Below are 18,531 nucleotides of genomic sequence, written 5' to 3'. Positions count from 1 at the left end.
AGTTACATGGGATGACTTCCAATGCCATTTGCATCTGCCAAAGTTTGGGGGCAGCCACTCTACGTCATTTCCAATCACTGCAGGTCCCACAACTTCCAGCTGAAATCCTGCTAACTTTTCATACCGCTGATCTTGCAGGGTTTTTTTCTAACGTCCCTCTTTCGTCGTGCTACAGGGCAGGGGTGTCCATCCAGAAAGCAATAATGTGGCAATGCAGGGAAAGCATCTTAGAACAACTAATGAAGTGGACTGATCTAGGGACAATTCGCAATATTGTACTGATACTGCATCAATGAGTTGCTGCGGAAGAAAACCAAAGAAAGCCCACTCCACCAGGCTGGAGGGGCCCTAAAAAAATTGAGTGTCAAAAGAGCCTGGCTGCTGGATGCATAGCTGCCAAGTCTCCCGTATTCCCCGGGAAACCCCCGTTTTTCCAGCTGTTCCCAGCTGAAAAAACGGATTTTTTTGTTTTTCCCCGGTTTATTCTGGCGTGGCGGCCATTTTGGAACTGGCCGGAGCATGCTCAGAAGCGACTTTTGATGCAGCTCTGCCCAGTTCCAAAATGGCTGCAGTGCGACTTCTGGCACGGCGGCCATTTTGGAAATGGGCAAAGCAGCATCAAAAGTCGCTTCTGAGCATGCTCCGCCCAGTTCCAAAATGGCAGCAGCGCTACTTCCGGCCTGCTACTTCCGGTCCGGTCCCTTATTTCTCCCACAGGAACTTGGCAGGTATGGCTGGATGAGGCCAATGACTCCTCTAGTCCAGCCTCCTGTTCTCACAGTAGTCAACCACAGTGTTTCTCAACCAGTGTGCCTCCAGATGTTTTGGGACTACAACTCCCATCATTCCTGACCACTGGTCTTGCTAGCTAGGGATGATGGGAGTTGTAGTCCCAAAACATCTGGAGGCACACTGGTTGAGAAACACTGGTCAACCAGATGCCTCAAATGGGAAGCCCACAAGCAAGACATGAAAGTAATAGCCCTAGTCTTCTAGATTCCCCCCCCCCCCAACAACCAGTAAAGAGTGGTATACTGCTCCTGAACCTGGAGGGCCCATATGTCATGCCTAAAGGCCAACATTAAGACATCCTCATTGCTCACAGGCTACTGCCTCTATTGCCTTTTTGCTACCTCCAGTCTTTTAAGTGGGTATCCATGTCCCAGTCTGTACCTGCATTGGATTTGTACAGCGGTACCTCTACTTACGGACGCGATCCGTTCCGGGGTGCCGTTTGCACCCCGAAAAGTCCGTAAGTGGAACGCCGCTTCTGCACGTGCGTGCAACGCAACAGATCGCTCCTGCGTGTGCGCGAAGCGACAAACCCGGAAGTAAACACTTCCAGGGTTTGCCGCGTTTGTAACCAGAAAAAACGTAAGGTGAACCTAATGCAACTAGAGGTGTGACTGCAATTATTTTTTTAAAAAAATCTATTTCTATAGTTAATCTCTTTGGGATGTTTTGTCATGGGTAGCAATCCAGAAATGAAATAAATGTGCCTAATTCTCTGTTAAAGCCCTCTAAGGCAGCTGGCAGCAGTGAATTTCTGAAGTGAATCATGGGCAGGAATCCAGGTGGGGCTATTGAGTTCCTGCTTCTTCTAGAGCAGTCTGAACAATGGCGTCACAACATCACAACTAGGAGAGCTTTTACAGCCCTTTACTTAATCTTTTCCTAAGAGCAATGATATTCATTAGTTGAATTGTCCCATAGGTTAGCTAACCTTTAGTTTAAACAACTATAGTCATATCTTAGGGAAGTTTATCCCTGGCTGCTACGTAATTTTCAATCCTTTTCAGAGTTTACAGCTCCTGTTTAGTTTTTGATTATAAAGAAACCTCAGCCCCTAGACATTTTCCTTCTGAGGAAACAGATAGAGATTTTCCCGCGAAACGAGTCACTTAGCCGGCACCTCGTCAAGGTTTACTTTATTTAGAGGTTACTTTGAGAAAATCATTCCTTTTCTATATCAAAGTTTCTTTTGGGAAATCTAAACCTATTAGGTTTCTTTGGGTAACCATTAGTTGGATTTTAGTATTTTATCACTTTATCAATATCTCGTTTCAGGGATTTATCACGGCATAGTTTTGTTTTCGCGCTCTTCTAGGCATCTGGCTGGAAGACGGGATGTGCCTTTGCTCTGACCCAGAACTGCAGTCCTGATGTTCTGAATTTCCAGTCCTCATAATAAAAAAACTGAGCGTAACATTCAGTCTTGCCAACCCTCCTTTGATTTTTTCAAGGCTCCTGTTCAAGGCATCTGTTCCCATGACAGGAGAGAAATGATCTGAGGGGGTGCATGTAGCAAACAGTCAAGCTTTCCACATTAAACTTGTTTCGTGACAATAGCTCCGTACAAAGTTCCTAAGCTAATAATTGGACAGGAGGGATGGCACAGGCCAAATCTCAGCTGCTTAAGACTGCCACCAGCCCTTGCCAGAAAAAAAGGAGAGGGGGAGCAAGCCATTGGGGAGAATCGATGGGCCTTGGCCCACGGATGGGCTTAAGGTAAAATTCTTTGCTGACCAGGGAAACCCATGTTCCTTCTCAGAAGTCTGTGATCTGCCTGTGATCAGCTGTTTCTCCTGGTGGATGCTAAGTACTCATAAGGTATTGCGGCAGTAGCATCACCTAAAGGCTCTTGTGTTGCCCAGGCAGGAATGAAGAGTGGGCAGCCTCAGGGTCAAGAGGGACACAGCTCAACACAACCCCGGGATGAGCAGGACTGTCCATGCGCAAACGAACTTCGAGAAAGACGTTCTCTGTAGAATCAGGCAGCGGAAGGAAGGAGGCAGCCAGCCAGCAAGAGAGATGTGGGCATCTTGGCAAGCGATGTCACGGCTGGGGGTTTCGAGGTCAGCTTTGGAAAAGGCACCACCCTCTGCCCTGCTGCTGTCGACACCCGCTAAGACCTTGGGCAGACATTCCAGCGGCGGCGGGCAATCACTGAAAGGAAACAAACCATAGTGAAAGTTTTCGTCCAGCAGACCATAAGGAAACGCAAGTGCAGCGGTGTAATGGCAGGTGCCAATCTGAACTTTTTGTTTTAATTTCTTTCTTTCATAAAATTTGTGCACGGCTTGATTGTGGGGGAAAACCTTGAAGCAGTTTACAAAAGTGAGAAAATATGAAAATGCAGCAATACTTTAAAGGTAAAGGGACCAGTCCAGTCGTGAACGACTCTGGGGTTGCTGCACTCATCTCGCTTTACCGCTTCTGCAGAGTTTTTTTCAGGTCATGTGGCCAGCATGACTAAGCCGCTTCTGGCAAAACCAGAGCAGCACACAGAAATGCCATTTACCTTCCCGCCAGAGCGGTACCTATTTATCTACTTGCACTTTGACCTGCTTTCGAACTGCTAGGTGGGCAGGAGCTGGGACCGAGCAATGGGAGCTCACCCTGTCGCAGGGATTTGAACCACCGACATTTCAATCGGCAAGCTCAAGTGGCACAGTGGTTTGACCCACAGCGCAACATACAAAAAGATAACATACTAAAACAGGTTAAAATTCTCACCAGTATTTCCAAGCACCTGAGTAGGTTTGTCTAGACAAGAACGTTTTTAGCAGGCACGGACAGGAATACTATTGAAGGCACCTGCTTGTTATCCATAGGAGTTCGAACCCTTTTCTATGGCTTGTTATTGTAGCTCATGGCATCAGTACGGAGGGCATAAACTTGATGTAAAATATATCCTTCAGTGAACGAAGGAGCAATCCTGAAAGGTATTGATGAGACCCTTTTTCCTTGGATGTTTTTGAACAGAGGCTGGATGGCCAGGGATGCTTTGCTTGTTATTCCTGCATTGCAGGAGGTTGGACTAGATCAAGCATAGGCAACCTTGGCTCTCCAGATGTTTTGGAACTACAACTCCCACAATCCCTGATCACTGGCCCTGTTAGCTAGGGATCATGGGAGTTGTAGTTCCAAAACATCTGGAGAGCCAAGGTTGCCTATGCCTGGACTAGATTACTCTTGGGGTCCCTTCCAGCTCTACAATTCTGTGGTTCTATGATTTCCTAAGTCTTTATATGTAAAGGTCAGCATGCTAATAAAAAGGATGGTTCCTGCATTGATTATGGTAAGATAAAGTTAGACATTGATGCCGAAATCCAGCATCAATCAAGAAGTACAGAGTGTTTCAGGACCAGGACATTCACAGGGAAACAAAAATGCTTTTTTTCCCAAGTTCTAACTTTATCTTACCATCTTTGGCAATCACTCATAGCTGAGTAAGATTGTCTTCCATAAACACGGTTTTAACAATGTCCGTAAATGACTATGGCCTGGGAGAGGGCACAGCTGCCTATCTGGAACCCTGCAGAGAAGACCTGTGCCCCGCACCGCTTTGCTGCCGATCCCACTCACCTCCTCTAACTCCTGTCACCCCAGGAGTCACAGGACCTCTTGAAATGAGCAAGCTGGAGCTTTCCTTTCCATGGAACCTGCTATGTGGTCTTTGGCCTACTCACCATAGCTGCCAAGTCTCCCGTATTCCCCGGGAAACCCCCGTTTTTCCAGCCTTTCCCAGCTGGAAAAACGGATTTTTTTGTTTTCCCCCGGTTTACTTACCGGCCGGGGGAGGCTCCTTCTGCGCATGTCGGGAGTCTCGGGACATGCGCAGAAGCGATTTCTGGCGCAGCGGCCATTTTGGAACTGGGCGGAGCATGTTCAGAAACGACTTCCGATGCTGCTTTGCCCAGTTCCAAAATGGCCGCTGCGCGACTTCCGGCGGCCATTTTGGAGCTGGACAGAGCATGCTCAGAAGCGACTTCTGGTGCTGCTCTACCCAGTTCCAAAATGGTGGCAGCACTACTTCCGGTCTGCCGATCCCTTATTTTTCCGGCAGGAACTTGGCAGGTATGCTACTCACCATCATGTCGTCTTCGGTGTCCTCGGAACTGCTGATCAGGATGCTGGCGACCTCTGCAAGCAGATGGGAGGACAAACAATGTGTGACCCACACCTCAGAGCGTATAAACAGTGGAACTCCCTCCGACAGGAGGCAGCGATGTCCACCCACTGGGACATGTCTATCGTTGGCTGGTACTAGCCAGCGGGGCTCTGCTCTGCCCTCCACACTTGCTGGAGACGGCAGGAGCAGAGAGAGCTGCCCTAGTGCTCGGGGGTCCTGCTTGCTCCCTTCCCACAAGGGACATCTGGGGAGCAGAGGAGGCAGGGCGAGATGGGACATTACCCGATTCACAGATCTCATGCACAGAATTCTCCAAGAGCTCCACCGAGTTGACCGGCCCACTCTGCTCCCTCTCTGGGGTCGACTCGCGGGGGGAAGGGGACCAGGAACTCAGCCCAGCATCCTGGACTTGCTGCTCAGAAGTCTGCCCGTCGTCAGGGTCGTGGTCCTCCAGCTTCATCACTTTGGGAGAAGCCTGAACGGACTTTTCCATCCGTCCCACCAACCGTTTCATTGGGGAGGTCATTGAGGAGACCTAAAAAGCAAGAGTGGTATAAATTTAAAAACGAGACCAGCTATTTTTATTAACAATAAATCGATAATAAATTATTATCAATAGTAAGTCGATGGGAAAACCTCGGAAAATCTGCATTTGTACTACATAAGAAGTTGTGCGTTTGGGCTACCGTGGAAAAAACTGCAGACGAGCTGTGTTTCCAGAACACTTTTTATGACGCCTGGTGGGGTTTTATTTCTTGAGCTTCAGATTTAAGATACTTGACTTAAAGATACCCTGCTGTCAGGGGTTCTTGCGACTACTCTAGAGTAACAACGCTCCGCATGCTTGCCTTTAAACAGTTTTTATTAGTGCAGTCTATTTACAGTGAGACAGGTGTGTAAAAACATGTCTGCTCATTCCGATGCAGAATCCGGCACTGCCCCCCCCCCCCCCGTGATCTTCTCCATCATAGGAGTCTCGGGACAGTGAATCTCCTCCCTTTCTTTCTCCTGCGTAATTCTGGAACCGGAGGAAAGGGTCTATGCTCCATGCTTTCCTTTTCTCCCTTTCCCCCCTCTCTTTCCTCCATCCTGTGTAGCCGGGGCTCTCCCATGCTGCTGGAGCCCTGGCCCTCTCTCTCCACTTCCTGACCAGCCTCCTCAGAGCCCTCGCTTCCATCACTGCTCGGGGAGGAGCTACTTCTGATGCAAGGGGGAGGTTCTCCGTACTTTCTCCCCCTTACACCTCCATACCATCATCTGCAGGGAAATATGGATGCCTCAATGGGTATTGGTGGGTCACTATTTTCTTTTATTACATGTTTGCTTGCTTTGTATATGACATGAAGTAACACCCTGATTTAGGGAAGGTGGCACTGTGGGTTAAACCACTGAGCCTAGGGCTTGCTGATCAGAAGGTCGGTGGTTCAAATCCCTGCAACGGGGTGAGCTCCCGTTGCTTGGTCCCAGCTCCTGCCAACCTAGCAGTTCGAAAGCACGTCAAAAATGCAAGTAGATAAATAGGAACTGCTGCAGCGGGAAGGTAAACGGTGTTTCCATGTGCTGCTCTGGTTCGCCAGAAGCAGCTTTGTCATGCTGGCCACATGACCCGGAAGCTGTCTGCAGACAAACGCTGGCTCCCTCGGCCTATAGAGCGAGATGAGCGCCGCAACCCCAGAGTCGGACACGACTGGACCTGATGGTCAGGGGCCCCTTTACCTTTAAACATTATTATTATTATTATTATTATTATTAATCACAGAGACACCACAGTCTTCACTGTGCCTTATTATCTGCAAGGAATCACAGATTCCTTTTAACACCCTGATACCACAATTTTGGGCTGTTAGTAATGGCAACGAGGGAAATAATTCTTAATAATAATAGTAATTCACAACTGGCCATCTTTCAGGATCCTTTAGATGTGATTCTTGCATTGCGGGGGGTGTGTGTAAATGTCTCTTGGGGGTCCCCTTCCAGCTCTACAACTTTATGATTCTCCCTTGGCTGAAAGCACAGCGCCCATCAGCTCAGAAGGAGCTGGGACAGCCTGTCAGGGGAGAGAGAGAAGAATCAAAAGAACAGAAGACACAAAAGTGTTATTATGAGCAGCAGAGAACTTACAAATCCATGAGGTGTCTTTTTGAGACTGAGGGTGAACGTTGGTGCCTGGGGGGTCCTTGACTGGCTTTTCTCATTATGAAGACCTTTCTGCACGCAAAAGTGACAAAGGCAGAATTTTTAAAGCGCTGTAACACTTAGGGGGACGACTGACAGTGAACCTTGGGAGACCAAGAAAGCAGAGGCTGAGCCTGCGCTTCAGAAACAAACACATCGTTCTCCTGGGCAAACTGTCATCTCACATGCCAACTAACCTTACATTCTTGTTTTATTTACAAGAGATGTGCCCTTAAAAGTGTTCACACCAGAACAAAGGCAATTTGCAGCAATATGAAACTGCTAAATTACAATACATCAAGAGGTTCAGTCCTATTGCTTGCACACTGAACTGAGGGGAATGATTTTTATTTATTTTTGAACCTGCCACATGTTACCAAGTGCCAGGATGTTTATGTTCTCAACAGCAGCTGTTTCATGAGTGGCCGCTGCTAATTTTCACTGTCTTGGTACTTTCTACATTTTGTTCCCCTCTCAGCTCCCTGTTTCTCTACGTTCACTTCCGCGTTTCCTATCCCAGCTCACCGAAGCGACCACTGGGGCACCTGGCAGAGAAACAGAAGGAGGGCAGCCAACAGCATCTGCAAGAAAGAAAACAGGGCTGTGTGTTCCAGCGTGTTTGGATGAGGCCTCTGCCCAAGAGGTTTCTGGAGGGCTCATTGCACTTCATTTCCCCCATATTATCCCACCTTCTTCTCTACGGAGCTCATGACTCTCCCCCCCCCCCCGGCTCCTCATTTAATCCCAACAACCCTGTGAGGTAGGATAGCCTGAGAGCGAGTGACTGTCCCCAGGTCACATGCAGTGAGTTTCATGGTCAAGTGGGGATTCAAACCCTGGCCTCTCCCAGGTCCTAGTCTCTCACTTAGCTCAGCTGTTCAGCACCAGAGTCTAAGCCAGGGGTCAGCAAACTTTTTCAGCAGGGGGCCGGTCCACTGTCCCTCAGACCTTGTGGGGGGGCCGGACTATATTCTGGAAAAAAATATGAACGAATTCCTACGCCCCACAAATAACCCAGGGATGCATTTTAAATGAAATGACACATTCTACTCATGTAAAAACACCAGGCAGGCCCCACAAGTAACCCAGAGATGCATTTTAAATAAAAGGACACATTCTACTCATGTAAAAACATGCTGATTCCCGGACCGTCCGCGGGCCGGATTTAGAAGGCGATTGGGCCGCACCCGGCCCCGAGTTTGGAGACCCCTGGTCTAAGCAAAGCTCAAGTCAGCAAAGGAGGACCACAGGTCTAGTGTGGAGAACTTGTAATCTTCCAGGTTCTGCTTGAGTCCAGCTATCACCATCCTTGACGGCTATCCATAAGGACCAAAGGAAAGCCTGCTGGATCAGGCCAGCGGCCCACCTAGTCCAGCATCCTGGTTGCACAGGACGCCTCCAGGAAGGCTGCAAGCAGGATTCAGGTACAAGAGCCCTCTCCCTTCCCCTTCTGCCTCTGCAGCTACTGGCATGCAGAGGCATGGCGCCTCTGACAGTGGGGGCAGAAAAGAGCCCCTATGGCTAATAGCCATCGATAGCTTTATCCCCTTCTGGTGCATTAAGTGCTAGTCCTACTCATAGTAGACCCATTGACGTTAATGGACAAGACTAACCAAGGTTCAATGGCCAAGGTGCCCTGCGATTCACGTTCATTCTCACAACCAGCAGGACAGGGCGACAAGAGAATTATGGCAGCCGAAGCCCAAACCTTTTCCCTGCCAAAGCAGCCAGCAGGGCCCCCCGGCAAGGGAGGGGTGAAGAGAGCAGGATTGCAGGAAGTGCCCTCACCTTCGCACCCTCTGACCCTTTTGAACAGGGCCTGGAGTTCGCCTCTGACCTCCGAGATGTTATCCGCCTGGACCCGGAGGCCCACGGACAGCACCTTCTCCCTGCGGAGATCGTCCAGGGAGTCCTTGACGAAGGGGGCCATGTCCAACACCTCCTGGTCCGAAGCAAAGAGGTTCATCTTCTCCACCAGCCGCTCGCTGGACTCCAACCTGCCGTGGTTATAATAATTTAATAATAATTTATTATTTATACCCTGCCCATCTGGCTGGGTTTCTCATTGAATCATTACCGCTTTGCTGAACTGTCTTTGCTGTGCATTGCTTCAGTTAAATGCTATTGTGTTTTAACATTCATATCGATGGCACTGTTTTGCTGTTTCTTAAATTATTATTACTTTTTTAAATAACATTTATAAACCTCTTGATTGGTTAAAAACAAAACAAAAAACAAAAAACAACCCCCAAAGCGGTTTACAGAGAGAAAGCAATAAAATAAAATAAAAACTTTAAAATAATGCTTTAAAACATACAAAAGGTTAAAATACTAAAACAGATTAAAATCACCTCAACTTTTTAAAGCATCTAGGTAAAGGTAAAGGGACCCCTGACCATTAGGTCCAGTCGTGACCGACTCTGGGGTTGCGCGCTCATCTCGCATTATTGGCCGAGGGAGCCGGCGTATAGCTTCCAGGTCATGTGGCCAGCATGACAAAGCCGCTTCTGGCAAACCAGAGCAGCACATGGAAACGGCGTTTACCTTCCCGCTGTAGCGGTTCCTATTTATCTACTTGCATTTTGACGTGCTTTCAAACTGCTAGGTTGGCAGGAGCTGGGACCAAGCAACGGGAGCTCACCCCGTCACAGGGATTCGAACCACCGACCTTCTGATCAGCAAGCCCTAGGCTCAGTGGTTTAACCACAGCGCCACCTGGGTCCCTAAAAGCATCTAGGTAGGCTGGTCTAAACAATCATGTTTTCAGCAGGCCCCGAAAGGAATACAGTGAAGACGCGCCTGCTTGGTCTCACTATGCAGGGAATTCCAAAGTGTACATGACGTCACACTAAATAACCGAGTCCTTACAAAGGCGGAATGGGGATTATGGGGCATCTGTAACAGGGCTTGTTCCATCATGGGTGTACGTCGGGTAAGCAGATTTCATAGGTCAACTGGTCTCAAGTTTTTATACCGAGAGTATCGCATTGAACTTGGCCTAGTAGACAATTGGCAGCTCCAAGGGCCTGGGCATAGGCATTTTTGCGAATATGCAGAACCCTTGGAACCAAACCGCCACGTAAGAGGCAAACGGGCTGCACAAACATTAAACCAAATCAAAATGAAGCCAACCTCTTGACGATGCGCTCGGCGCACTGCAGCTTCCTCTGCACGTCCTCGCGCTCCTGGTGGAGCTGGCTGTCCACCTTCTCCAGGAGCTCCTCCCCCTTCTTCCGAATCCACTGGACCATCTCCTCCACCTTCTCCTGGATCTCGTCTCGGGTCTCGTTGCGCACCTTCTCCAGCTGCTGCAGCCGCTCGTGGACGGTGCTGTACGTCTTCTCGTAGCTCCTCCTCTTCTCGCCAAGCTCCGCCTTTATCTTCCCCAGCTCCTCCTTCCTGCCTTCGATTTCCGCACGGATGTCGCAGTACAGCTTGGCGTTGTAGTGCTCGCCATCGAGCAGAGCGCAGGAGCAGCAGAGGGGCTTACGGCACCCGCGGCAGTAGATGCTGTCGACATAAATGCAAGGTTCAAGGCATGAATGAATGGCCGCGGCAAGAAAAAGAGGCCGGACTAGATGGGTGATTGGCTTGATCCAGGCTTTCCTTAGAGCAGTGTTTCTCAACCGGTGTTCCGCAGCACACTACTGTGCCGCGAAACACTGGCTGGTGTGCCGCGACGAGAAGGGCGATTTGCACTGTCACGTCGCTGACCCGCTGGAAAGGAAGCCGGCCGGGTCACGACGCGAGGCGAGCGCCCGCGTCGTGACCCGGCCGGCTTCCTTTCTGGCGGGTTAGTGTTGTTTATTGGCGGCCGCCAGGCACGTGACAATGCAAATCGCCCTCCTGGGGAGGAGGAGGCAGGCGGGGAAGGCTGCGCAGGGCTTCCCTTCGCCGGGCCAGAGCGGCGGCGGCTGCCTGGGGCGGTTGGGAGGGAGGCGGCGGCAGCTGCGCACCCGTGTCTGCCCGCCTGGGGTCTGTCCCCGCTCGCTCCGCAGGCTCTGCGCCTGGTGGGTCCGCCTGGCTACCGCGCAGCAGTTCTTCAGCGGCATGCTTTACCGGTACGTCTCCCCTCCAAACTAAACTAAATATAGGGCGGCACAGAGTTGGTGTGCCGCAGAATTTTTTTTCATAGAAAAGTGTGCCGTGGCCCAAAAAAGGTTGAGAAACACTGCCTTAGAGTCTTAAACAGGAAGCTAGTGTAGTAGATCGTGAAGCTGAGGCTCCAATACTTTGGCCACCTCATGAGAAGAGAAGACTCCCTGGAAAAGACCCTGATGTTGGGAAAGATGGAGGGCACTAGGAGAAGGGGACGGCAGAGGACGAGATGGTTGGACAGTGTTCTCGAAGCTACGAACATGAGTTTGACCAAACTGCGGGAGGCAGTGCAAGACAGGAGTGCCTGGCGTGCTATGGTCCATGGGGTCACGAAGAGTCGGACACGACTAAACGACTAAACAACAACAAGTGTGGCACAGCGGTTAGAGTCCTGGCCTAGGAGGCCCAAGTTTAAATCCCCACTCAGCTACAAAGTCCCCTGTGCGGCCTTGATCCTGTCACTATCTCTCAGGCTCACTGAGCAGAATTCCTTGGAGAACAGAAGGCATATAAGTGTAATAATAGATAGATAAATAAATAAATAAATAAGCAACACAAAGCTCTGTGCTATCAGTTTCTCTCTGGAAGGGAAAGGAGGGCGAACACTGGGAAGAAAGGAAAATGAAAACAGAAGGGGAAGGAAGTGGAAAGTTATGGAGGGACAGATCAGTCCATTTCTCCCCAATATCAGTTTTTCATGTACTTGGACCATAGGTCTATTCCATCCAACTTTTTCTAGATTTAAAAACAACACGCTTGGGGAAAAAACTGCATTTAAACTGTAAGCATTAGAGTGCAATTTAATGTAAGCACTAATTAAACTGTAAGTACTGTATTAACCATAAGCACTGCATTTAAACTGTAAACATCAATTTATTGTTGGTAATAACAACGATCATAATATTGTGCCTTTTTCCCACAAGTAGGATTCAAGGTGGCTCACAAAGCTTAGAACAAACATGGACGAAAAACAGAAAGGTCATGGTTAAGAAGTGATTAAACTCTTGAAAAATGAAAACGATATAAAAACAAAGCTACAGTGGTGCCTCGCTTAACGAATGCCCTGCTTAACGAAATTTCCGCTTAACGAAAGGATTTTTTGAGCGGAGCTTGCCTCGCTAGACGAATGCGTTTTACGAAAAATTTGTCTATCAAATCGCGGTTTCCCATAGGAATGCATTGAAATTCAATTAATGCGTTCCTATGGGCAAAAAAAAAGTCGAAAAAAATTCAGTGCATTCCTATGGGATTCGCTAGACGAATTTTTCGCTATAAGAAAAGACCAGTGGAACGAATTAATTTCGTCTAGCGAGGCACCACTGTATTAAAATACAGATAATAAAAACAGCGCAGCGCTATTAAAAGCCCTTTCCTTAAAAGGCAGTCCATTCCCAAAGGCCTGTCGGAATAAGAAAGTTATCTAGCTGCCAGCAGAAGGCCCACAACGAAGGCACCAGTCTGGCTTCTCCGGGGAGGGAGTTCCAAAGTTGCCTGGGAGCAGCCACCACGGAGAAGGCCCTCTTCCCCTGTCCCCCACCCAGGCCTCGCCTGCTGATCGTGGGGGTCCGAGGTGGCTGGCAATGCAAAATGAAGTTGCACGCGTACTGTATGAGTGGGGCACAGCCTGGTAGCTTCCTGCAAACTATGCATTCCCCCCCCCCCCCGTAGCATTACCTTACAACCTGGGTGTGCTCCGAACATAAAAGGTTGCTGGACTTCTTTGCCGCCTCCAGGAAGCTCTGGGCAGTATCCTTCTTCAGATCGGCCAGTTTCTGGGTCTCGTGGCTCTTCTGCTTCAAGTACCACTGGTGAGACTTGTAGCATTTCAGGCAGAGGAACTCGGAGCACTCAGAGCACCAGAACTCGGCTGCATCTTTGCAGTTATCGCATACCAAATCCCTGTCACTGGCGATCTTCCGGTAGGTGTTCAGCTTGGCCTGGAGGCTTGCAAAGAGCACATTGTCCTGGAAGGAGGCGCCGCCGGAACGCGCGAGGGGAACCCGGCAGACGGGACACTGGCCCACGGGCTTGTTGTCCTCCAGGCACTCCATGCAGACAGTGTGAAGGCAGGCCAGGAGCTTGGGGTCCTTGGCCTCTCTCCGGCACCTCCCGCACAGCAAGAACTCAAATTCTTCCTCCATCTCCTGCAAAAAAAATAAAAATGAGAAGGAGAGAAAGGGTTAGGGTTCGGAACTGTTAAGAAGTTTCTTTTCTACCTCCCTCCCTCCCTCCTTCTCGCTCACGCACACACGAACCAGGGAATCTGTCAACATGGACTAGTGCCTTAACTCATAGAATCATAGAGTTGGAAGAGACCACAAGGGCCATCCAGTCCAACCCCTGCCAAGCAGGAAACACCATCAAAGCATTTTTTCACAGATGGCTGTCAAGCCTCTGCTTAAAGACCTCCAAAGAAGGAGACACCACCACACTCCTTGGCAGCAAATTCCACTGTCGAACAGCTCTTACTGTCAGGAAGTTCTTCCTAATGTTTAGGTGGAAGCTTCTTTCTTGTAGTTTGAATCCATTGCTCCGTGTCCGCTTCTCTGGAGCAGCAGAAAACAACCTTTCACCCTCCTCTATATGACATCCTTTTATATATTTGAACATGGCTATCATATCACCCCTTAACCTTCTCTTCTCCAGGCTAAACAAACCCAGCTCCCTAAGTTGTTCCTCATAAGGCATCGTTCCCAGGCCTTTGACCATTTTGGTTGCCCCCCTCTGGACACGTTCCAGCTTTTCAGTATCCTTCTTGAACTGTGGTGCCCAGAACTGGACACAGTACTCCAGGTGAGGTCTGACCAGAGCAGAATACAGTGGTACTATTACTTCCCTTGATCTAGACGCTATACTCCTATTGATGCAGCCCAGAATTACGTTGGCTTTTTTAGCTGCTGCATCACACTGTTGACTCATGTCAAGTTTGTGGTCTACCAGGACTCCTAGATCCTTTTCAACTCGGCTGCACCGACAGGGTGGCTCACAGGCAAGTAAGAGGCGATGTGCTGGGAGTTTATAAAACGATGCACAGCGACAGAGAAAGGTTTTCCCCCCTCTGTCATGACTGGATCTTGTGGACACCCAACAAAGCTCCATGTTGGAAGATTCTGGTCAGATCAAAGAAAGTCCTTCTTCAGGCAGCGCAGAGTTAAACGATGGAACTCTCTCCCGCAGGAGGCAGCAATGGCCACCAACTTGGATGGCTTTTAAGAAAGCAGAATGCAATGGCAGAGTTGCCAGTCGGTGTGCAAAGGCTTGAAGGAACAGAGCTGCCAAATACTGGAGCTTTGATTTTGGAAAAACGAAAAGCAAACCAGGAGTGGAGGCACAGATGAGAAAGGATATCTGAATGGAACCTGGAAAAGAGGGATATTAATACTGCTGCATTTCTAATGAACTGGAAGAGGAGAAGGAGAAGGAAGAGGAGAAGAAAGAACTGACAAACATGATTGATGGACTGATAAAGGAATACAAAACTGATACGGGATATCTGGATGGAAATGACACAGGAAATGGATTTGGATACAAATTAAGATTTTAAAGTAACCAAACTACTAAGTGTTAATATGCAAATGCAGTAAAAACAAAAAGCTTTTCTTCTGGAGGAGGAGATGAAGAATAATGAGGGGATGTTTTATAATGGTGAAAAGCTGCAACTGGAGATTCTTCTTTAGATTTTCTGCACTGGAAAAAAGTAGATGAACTGGAAAGCAATGGATGGAAGGTGGGGAAACAACATCCAGTAAAGGTCAGAATAACTGGATGGAACATTTGACTATTCTGAAAAAATACTGTACACAGACGGATAGCTGAAAGTCCTTTGATCTATTTCTTTCTTTTTCTCTCTTTACTTTTACAGCATCTTCCTTTGTAGTTTATTATTATTCTATATAAGTCTATTCCTATATTACAGTGGCGACAACTCCAGGAAGCCCTGGTTTTTTTTGCTATGTGTGCCTGGCCTCCGCCTCCCACCCCACCCCGCACCTTACCTGTGGCACCCCGGTGGAGGGCACAGCACCCCCACCCCCGGCCCAGTCGCTCCTGCTGTATGCACATACCCTGCACTGCAGCGCCACGAGATTGCGACATGACGCCATGACACCACCTCGCAATGTGTTGGCGCTGCTGCTATATCACTACTCTCTCTCATTGTGCTTTGGTAAGAACTATATGCAGACGAAGGGGAAGGAAAGTTTGGACCCCGTGTGAGAGGTGGGCAAGGGGAGATTTCACGGGGCGAGAGGCTGTGCAAAGAGAGGGATGAGCCCAGGTGAGAGATGGGAGGGCACAGCTTCCTCCTCTGCAGGGGATGAAAATTAAGATATAGCAATTGGGGGGGCTCTTGGGGGGGGGCTCTTGCCTTCCTTCATTTCTTCCTTCTCTTTATTTTCTGTAGATCAGTATGTTTCTTTTACTTTATTGTGAAAACTTCAATTAAAAAAAAAGAAGAGGATTTGAGAAATCCCTAGAGCTGCTGTTGGCTGATGGCCAACATGGCTCTGCTCCGCCCTACAGTGTGAGGCAGCAATGCTTCTGAGTGCCAGAATGGTAGAGTTGGACGGGACCCCAAAGGTCATCCAGTCCAACCCCCTACTGTACAGGATGAGGATTTTCTAATATTAAACAAACCAGGAAGCTGCGGCCCTCCAGGTCTTGTCGGCCTCCATTTCTCCTGGGCCCCGGACATCAAGCTGGTGCTCAGGGAATGGTGGGCGTGCACAGCGTAGTTCAAGAACACTGGGAGGGCCACAGGCCCCCCAGCCCCAGGAACCTGCCCTATACATTGCTCTCAGGGCCATCCTATGGGGCAGACATCCGGGCGGGGGGGGGGAGGGCCTCAACTGTGGGAAAGTGTCTTTGCATACCACAATTCAGAGTAAGTGAAGTCAGGCACCCCGCAACCTGAAGAGAGGCACACACACACACACACACACACACACACGTGTGTGACAATTCCTAAGAGCAGGGGAAGAGTCTGCTGGATGAGGCCAGTGGCCCTTCTAGTCCAGCATCCTGTTCTCTTAGCGTCTGAACAGTTGCAAGCAGGAGATGAGCCACGAGGCTTCACAAGGGTGGCGCTGCTCCGACCCCCTGGTCATTTTGGTGGCCCTTTTCGGAACCTTTCCCAACTCTACAATATCCTTTTGGAGGATTCCCTCGTTCCTGACCCTTGTCAACAATGGTTGCGCCTAATGGGAACTATAGTCCAGCAGAACCTGGGTGCCCAAAGGTCGTCGCCGCCCCCCCCCCCCGATCTATAGTAGGTGTCACCCAGCTGCACATTAAGAGGCTGTTGTGTCCAGAAAAAGCAGATAAAGTGTGTACATGGGAGGAGCTGGACTCCTACCCCCCCTGCCCCCCACCTCCAGGCACAGAGGGCGCCCCCCCCCCCCCGTCACACGGCTTTGGTATTATAGGGGGCTGGTGAGTTACGCAGGCCCCGCAGATTCAGCCATGCCAAGCCCCCCTTCCCTCCGATTCTTCGGAGGAGGGAAAGGAATCTAGAGGGTCGCATAGTAGATCAGGACATCACAGGGGGTTGGACTAGATGACCCTCAGGCTCCCTCCCAACTCTACGTTTCTAGGGTTCAAATCCTCCCCCCCCCAGGCCATGAAGCTCACTGGGTGACCTTGGGAGCGAGTCCCTCCTTCTCTCAGTCCAACCGACCTCACAGGGTTGTTGTGGGGGATTAAATGGGGGGCGGGGTAGGACCATGCACGCCCCCTTGCGCTCCCCAAAGATCCAAGAGGTGGCTTTATCGACGCAATGAAAAAAATAAAAGTTAAATGAAAACACAGCCACACACAATTCAAGGAACTCAGCTGAAAGGAAGCGACCTGCAGCGGTGTCCGGATCGCGAAACAGCAATCGCGTCTCTGGATGGCGGCGGCGGTGGCGCGTCTGGGTTCACTTTCGCTTTTGTCCCCGCGAGGAGGAGGAGGAGGAGGAGGAGGAGGAGGAAGCGCGGGGCTGCCGGGAAAGGAGGGCCCTCCGGGAGGGAGGAGCAGCGCTGGTCCGGCCCGCCTGCAACGGCAATCGGCTCCCGGGGATTCTTCGCGCCGCTTCAGGTGCTTTCTCGGGGCCGGGGCGGGGCTGGCCTGCAGTTGCAACGACGCCCCGACAAGCTCGAGGCCTCTCCGGTCCCGTGCATGCATTTACCCGGGAGTAATAAATAGGAAAAGGCCGCGCTGCGTCCGACAGGACTGGCATAGCATCCCAGAGGGAGCGGCTGTTGCAACAAGCCTGCGCAGCGTGGATTTACTCCCGAGGAAACAGGCGCAGAGTCCGGCGTCGTCGCTACAAGGCTGTGTGTACATGGCGTTGGCTTTAAAGCGGTTTTTTTTTCACCGCGAAGGATTCTGGCTACTGTAGTTTAAGGGCTGGTGGGGAGGGGAAGTCAGGGAGGGGAAACTTCAGTGCCCGGAATTAGAAAGTGGGTGCAGTGCCTATACGATTTCAGGTCTTCGTGTGTAATCAGCTCTGGGTAGTGATGCTAGGAGTGATGCTAGTGATGCCAGCATGCTAGCAAGGATATGCTAGGAGTCCAGTCTAACAAGAACAATCTCCTTTATTGCAGTAAGAACTTGACTGACTGGAGGGAAAGGGCGAGCTCCTTTTATACTCTCGGGAACAGGAGTTGGGGAAAGGATACATTCAGATTTTGGCGGGACCCAATCAGAGTAAGGATCCAAATTGTGCTCACAAGTTAGCCAATAGCAACTGTCACTGCATCCGTTTGAATCACCCTGGAGCAGAAAAGGAAGTTACAGAACTAGCAGTGAAACTCATGTACACATATCAAAGCAATGCATAACATTTAGGGTGAAACCCTTAGCATGTTTGGAACCCAGGCCAGGCTACTGATACACAATGATCTCTGTGCTTTGATTCCTGCACCGCAAGGGGTTGGGCTAGATCATTACCCCCCTGAGATCCCTTCCCATCCTACAGCTCTTTGACTCTGCTTCCTTTGATACATTTACATATTCAATTTCTTATATTCAGAGTTTTCTTAGTTTGAGCATGTATCAAAGCCGCATGAGAGAACCTTTTGAAATAAGAACTTGAGCATTGTGGCCTAAGCCAAGATAAGTGGTTTCATATGAATTTGAATGCATTAAACATAACTGAAAGCAGAAGGAGAAACTACTGAAAGTTTCTCAAAGACCATAAAGACTGGTTTGCCTTTCAGTATTTATTTGTATATGCTATCTGCTTGATGTTTGGTTTTGGCTTCTGTGTCAGCGTTTGTATATGGTTCTCTTATTGTTTTCTTTTTGTACTAATAATACTTGATTGAAACTTGACTGAATCTTGTGCCCTTGCGTGCTGCTTG

General features: G+C 49.5%; 1 protein-coding gene across 2 annotated transcripts; it reads right to left on the bottom strand.

The window, feature by feature from the left end:
- Positions 1-1,538: 1,538 nt before the first annotated feature.
- Positions 1,539-17,520, bottom strand: PML (PML nuclear body scaffold). Of its 2 annotated transcripts, none has more exons than XM_035112928.2 (9): positions 17,033-17,520; positions 12,863-13,332; positions 10,223-10,600; positions 8,879-9,087; positions 7,616-7,671; positions 7,037-7,123; positions 5,198-5,450; positions 4,874-4,926; positions 1,539-2,946 (listed from the first exon to the last, which is right to left on the bottom strand). In XM_035112928.2, the coding sequence occupies exons 1-9, from the start codon at positions 17,348-17,350 to the stop codon at positions 2,944-2,946; spliced, it is 1,827 nt and encodes a 608-aa protein (XP_034968819.2). In that variant the 5' UTR covers positions 17,351-17,520; the 3' UTR covers positions 1,539-2,943. The 2 variants fall into 2 exon arrangements, with proteins under 2 accessions (XP_034968819.2, XP_060134980.1); XM_060278997.1 differs by having other exon boundaries at positions 17,002-17,116.
- Between the last annotated feature and the right edge of the window lie 1,011 nt (positions 17,521-18,531).

This window comes from Zootoca vivipara, chromosome 9 (genome assembly GCF_963506605.1).
Source record: "Zootoca vivipara chromosome 9, rZooViv1.1, whole genome shotgun sequence".
NCBI lineage: Eukaryota > Metazoa > Chordata > Lepidosauria > Squamata > Lacertidae > Zootoca > Zootoca vivipara.
The sequence above is the reverse complement of the archived record's forward strand: the minus strand, read 5'-3'. Positions and strand labels throughout refer to the sequence as shown.